The 2839-nt window shown below is 38.9% G+C and overlaps 1 protein-coding gene across 2 annotated transcripts in view; it reads left to right on the top strand.

The window, feature by feature from the left end:
- The window catches only part of prtga (protogenin homolog a (Gallus gallus)), a 21922-nt gene extending 19083 nt beyond the window's left edge, over nt 1–2839 (top strand). For both annotated transcript variants that reach the window (XM_008336951.3, XM_025053531.1), the window contains 5 exons: nt 397–552; nt 661–784; nt 868–982; nt 1233–1346; nt 2127–2839. In XM_008336951.3, coding sequence (XP_008335173.1) covers nt 397–552; nt 661–784; nt 868–982; nt 1233–1346; nt 2127–2552 — 935 coding nt within the window. In that variant the 3' untranslated portion in view covers nt 2553–2839. The remainder of the gene's footprint in view (nt 1–396; nt 553–660; nt 785–867; nt 983–1232; nt 1347–2126) is intronic.

Below are 2839 nucleotides of genomic sequence, written 5' to 3'. Positions count from 1 at the left end.
AAGAGTGTTTTTTGTTTTTGCATTTGCTGGGAGGCAAAAGTAAATCTGATCACAAAGCCCACATGGTTAAAACTAGACCAATATAACCTTAACATCAAACCCCCTTCAGTCCCTGCTGGGAGCCTGCAGACTTAGAGACTGGTTGGTATTGGATAAAAGATTGATCCCCTGTTTTGGGGATCTGACTAGACTGACTGTTTTCAATCTAATTTTCAGTCTTAAGGCTGAGCTGGGGTGATTGGTTTCTTCTTACTTACTGTTACTAAAAGTACATCCATCCAATTAAATTATTACAGTGCAGAATGTAGGTTGTGGCAAACCATTTCCATGTAAAAACATAAATTGGTTTTCACAGTTTAAAGTGCATAAACACCAAAGGTATGTCATTACCCACAGGAACTATAACCATGGCCCTGCTGGAGAACCTAAAGCCTGGTCATGTTTATCTGGTCAAAGTCTCTGCATCCAATGACATGGGTGATGGACCATATTCCAACACAGTGGAGCTTAAAGTGTGGTCAGATTTCTCCACCGACCAACGGCTCTCCACAGGTCAGTGCAGGACTGTTGTCTTGACAGAATGACTTCATCAGATTTCCTCACATATATCAATCACAGGTTGTACACTTCATCTGACATCGTTCTCTTCCTCCGTCACAGCCTTCTCAGATGGTTTCTATCACCTGGATGAGAAATCAGTAACGGGTATCACTGTGGGGGTTTGCATTGCTCTCATGTGCATTATCATCTGTGCCTTCATTATTGTCTGTAGAGGCAAGAACAGGTACATTTTCAGACTGGACACAACATTTGACTTAAATCTTTAGCCTGCAGTGACACCATGTTTGTTTGTTTGTTTGCATCTAGAAAATCTTCTGCTGTGAAAGAAGCCAATGCAACTACTTCAACTGAGGGTCAGCCTGAAAACACTGATGTGACTACGCCCATGATGAACCATCAGAATCATTTCATTGATACAAAGGTACAAATGTCTCTCTAAATATACTTAGTATCATAGGGCAAAGCACTGGAATCTAGAAGAACTTTAGAAAAATTGAAGTCTTTTGGGATGAGATGTACAGATGGTGATGGGTCCCTAAAAATGGTTTGGGTTAAATATCTGTTTATGTAATTTTACACATCACATTTAAAGTATATTTCTAGACGATGTTCTTAAACTTTATTTTTCTCTTTCCTCTTCCTTTATACTTTTCTCCTTTTGTCTCTTGCAGGGTGGAACAAATCTCATTATTAACTCTCTTGGTCCGGTTCAAATAGGTACTGAGAAGAAAAAGAAATGGTTTTGCTTTGGCAGTAATGTGAAAAAAGATGGCAAACCAGTACAGGTAAGCATGATAAGGCATGGTCAATTCTGCTTGTTTTCCACAGTGCAAGGTCTTAACTGACATTCTCCTTATCTTAAGTGAGAGTCCATAAACACATGAGTCTTACACCTCTGTTTTTTAGGTTTACGCTCTGCTCAGTGTATATATATTGAGGCAAAAACAAATCTTCTCATATCATAATTATGAATCCACTCTGAGAGATATTTTTGTATCGGTCAGTTGTTGTATGATATACTGGAGTATTTTAAGATATAAATACACTCACTAGTTTTTGCCATTTTTGCCTCTTAACAAAACACTCATCTGAAGTTGTCCTGTCACTTTCAGTAGTGTTGAATAGGATCAGAATATATATTGTTGTTTACAATAATGACAACAGCAATAATAATAATTATTATTCAACACACTTGTTAACCTTCAAGGCAGCTGCTCTACAGCATTTTAAAACCACACCAGCAAAAGCATATAAAATAAAACTTAAAACACAACCATTCCACTGCACAAAAAAAGTTTCTAAAAGAAAATATTCTAACATTAAAGACAATAAAGACACTTGAATAAGCATTTTTATTTTGTTTTTATTGTTTGAGAATATAAGAATATGTTCTATAAACCCAAAAAAATTGACTACATCACAGCCTAGAAAATGTATTTTTCTTGAACACAGAAGACTTCAGATACTTTCAAACGAAGACACCCATGACATTTTGAGTTGAGGCTGAGTTTAGGCTAAGTCTAAAGAACTGTGTGCTCTTGTTTATGTACATTTTTGTGCTTCAGAGTATGGGACATGAAGCCATCTCCTACCAGCCTGGCTCCACAGTCTTGACATATCAGGAGGAATTGTCCATTTCTCAAGACCAGACCAGCACTCTGCAAGGCCTGCTCTGCCATCCAGGCGATTCCGAGGGATCTTCCAACAGCGAAGGAAGTCACGCCACCAGTGACTCAGGTCGCTACTCTCACGATGAGATCGACATGACCGACCTGTCTTCTGGAGCGAGCAGCCATCTTCCATCTTTGACCGCAATGGAGAGTAGAGGCTCCGACTGTACTGTTGATGTAGAAGGACACAACCAAGTGATGGAAGAACGTCAGGACCACAGGAAGCTGTGGGAGCCTATGGAGGATGGCTTCTGTCAGCGTGAGGCCCACAACAGTTCTCAGTCTGCACTTTCTCTCCAGTGTGTGAGTTTGTCTGTGTGAGATGTGTGTGAGAGATGTGAGTGTGAAGGCAGTGGTATATTATTTTTTTATTTCAGAACTCAATTGAGAAGTATACATTAACAGTCTCCATTAAAAATCAGAAATTGTGCTTTGTTAAGAAGCACAGAGCTGTGGGACACCCTTGCTTCTTAACATAGCAGTGTTTAAATCCAACCAGTTACAACCTAACAACTAATGTTTTTTTGTTTTGTTAGGACTATGGGGTAAAAATGAAAACACCAAACATTCAACAAATGTTTTCAGATGAAGGACAGATGTTTAATTCT

The sequence above is a fragment of the Cynoglossus semilaevis genome, unplaced genomic scaffold (genome assembly GCF_000523025.1).
Source record: "Cynoglossus semilaevis isolate Cse_v1.0 unplaced genomic scaffold, Cse_v1.0 scaffold1033, whole genome shotgun sequence".
Classification (NCBI taxonomy): Eukaryota; Metazoa; Chordata; class Actinopteri; order Pleuronectiformes; family Cynoglossidae; genus Cynoglossus; species Cynoglossus semilaevis.
The sequence above is the reverse complement of the archived record's forward strand: the minus strand, read 5'-3'. Positions and strand labels throughout refer to the sequence as shown.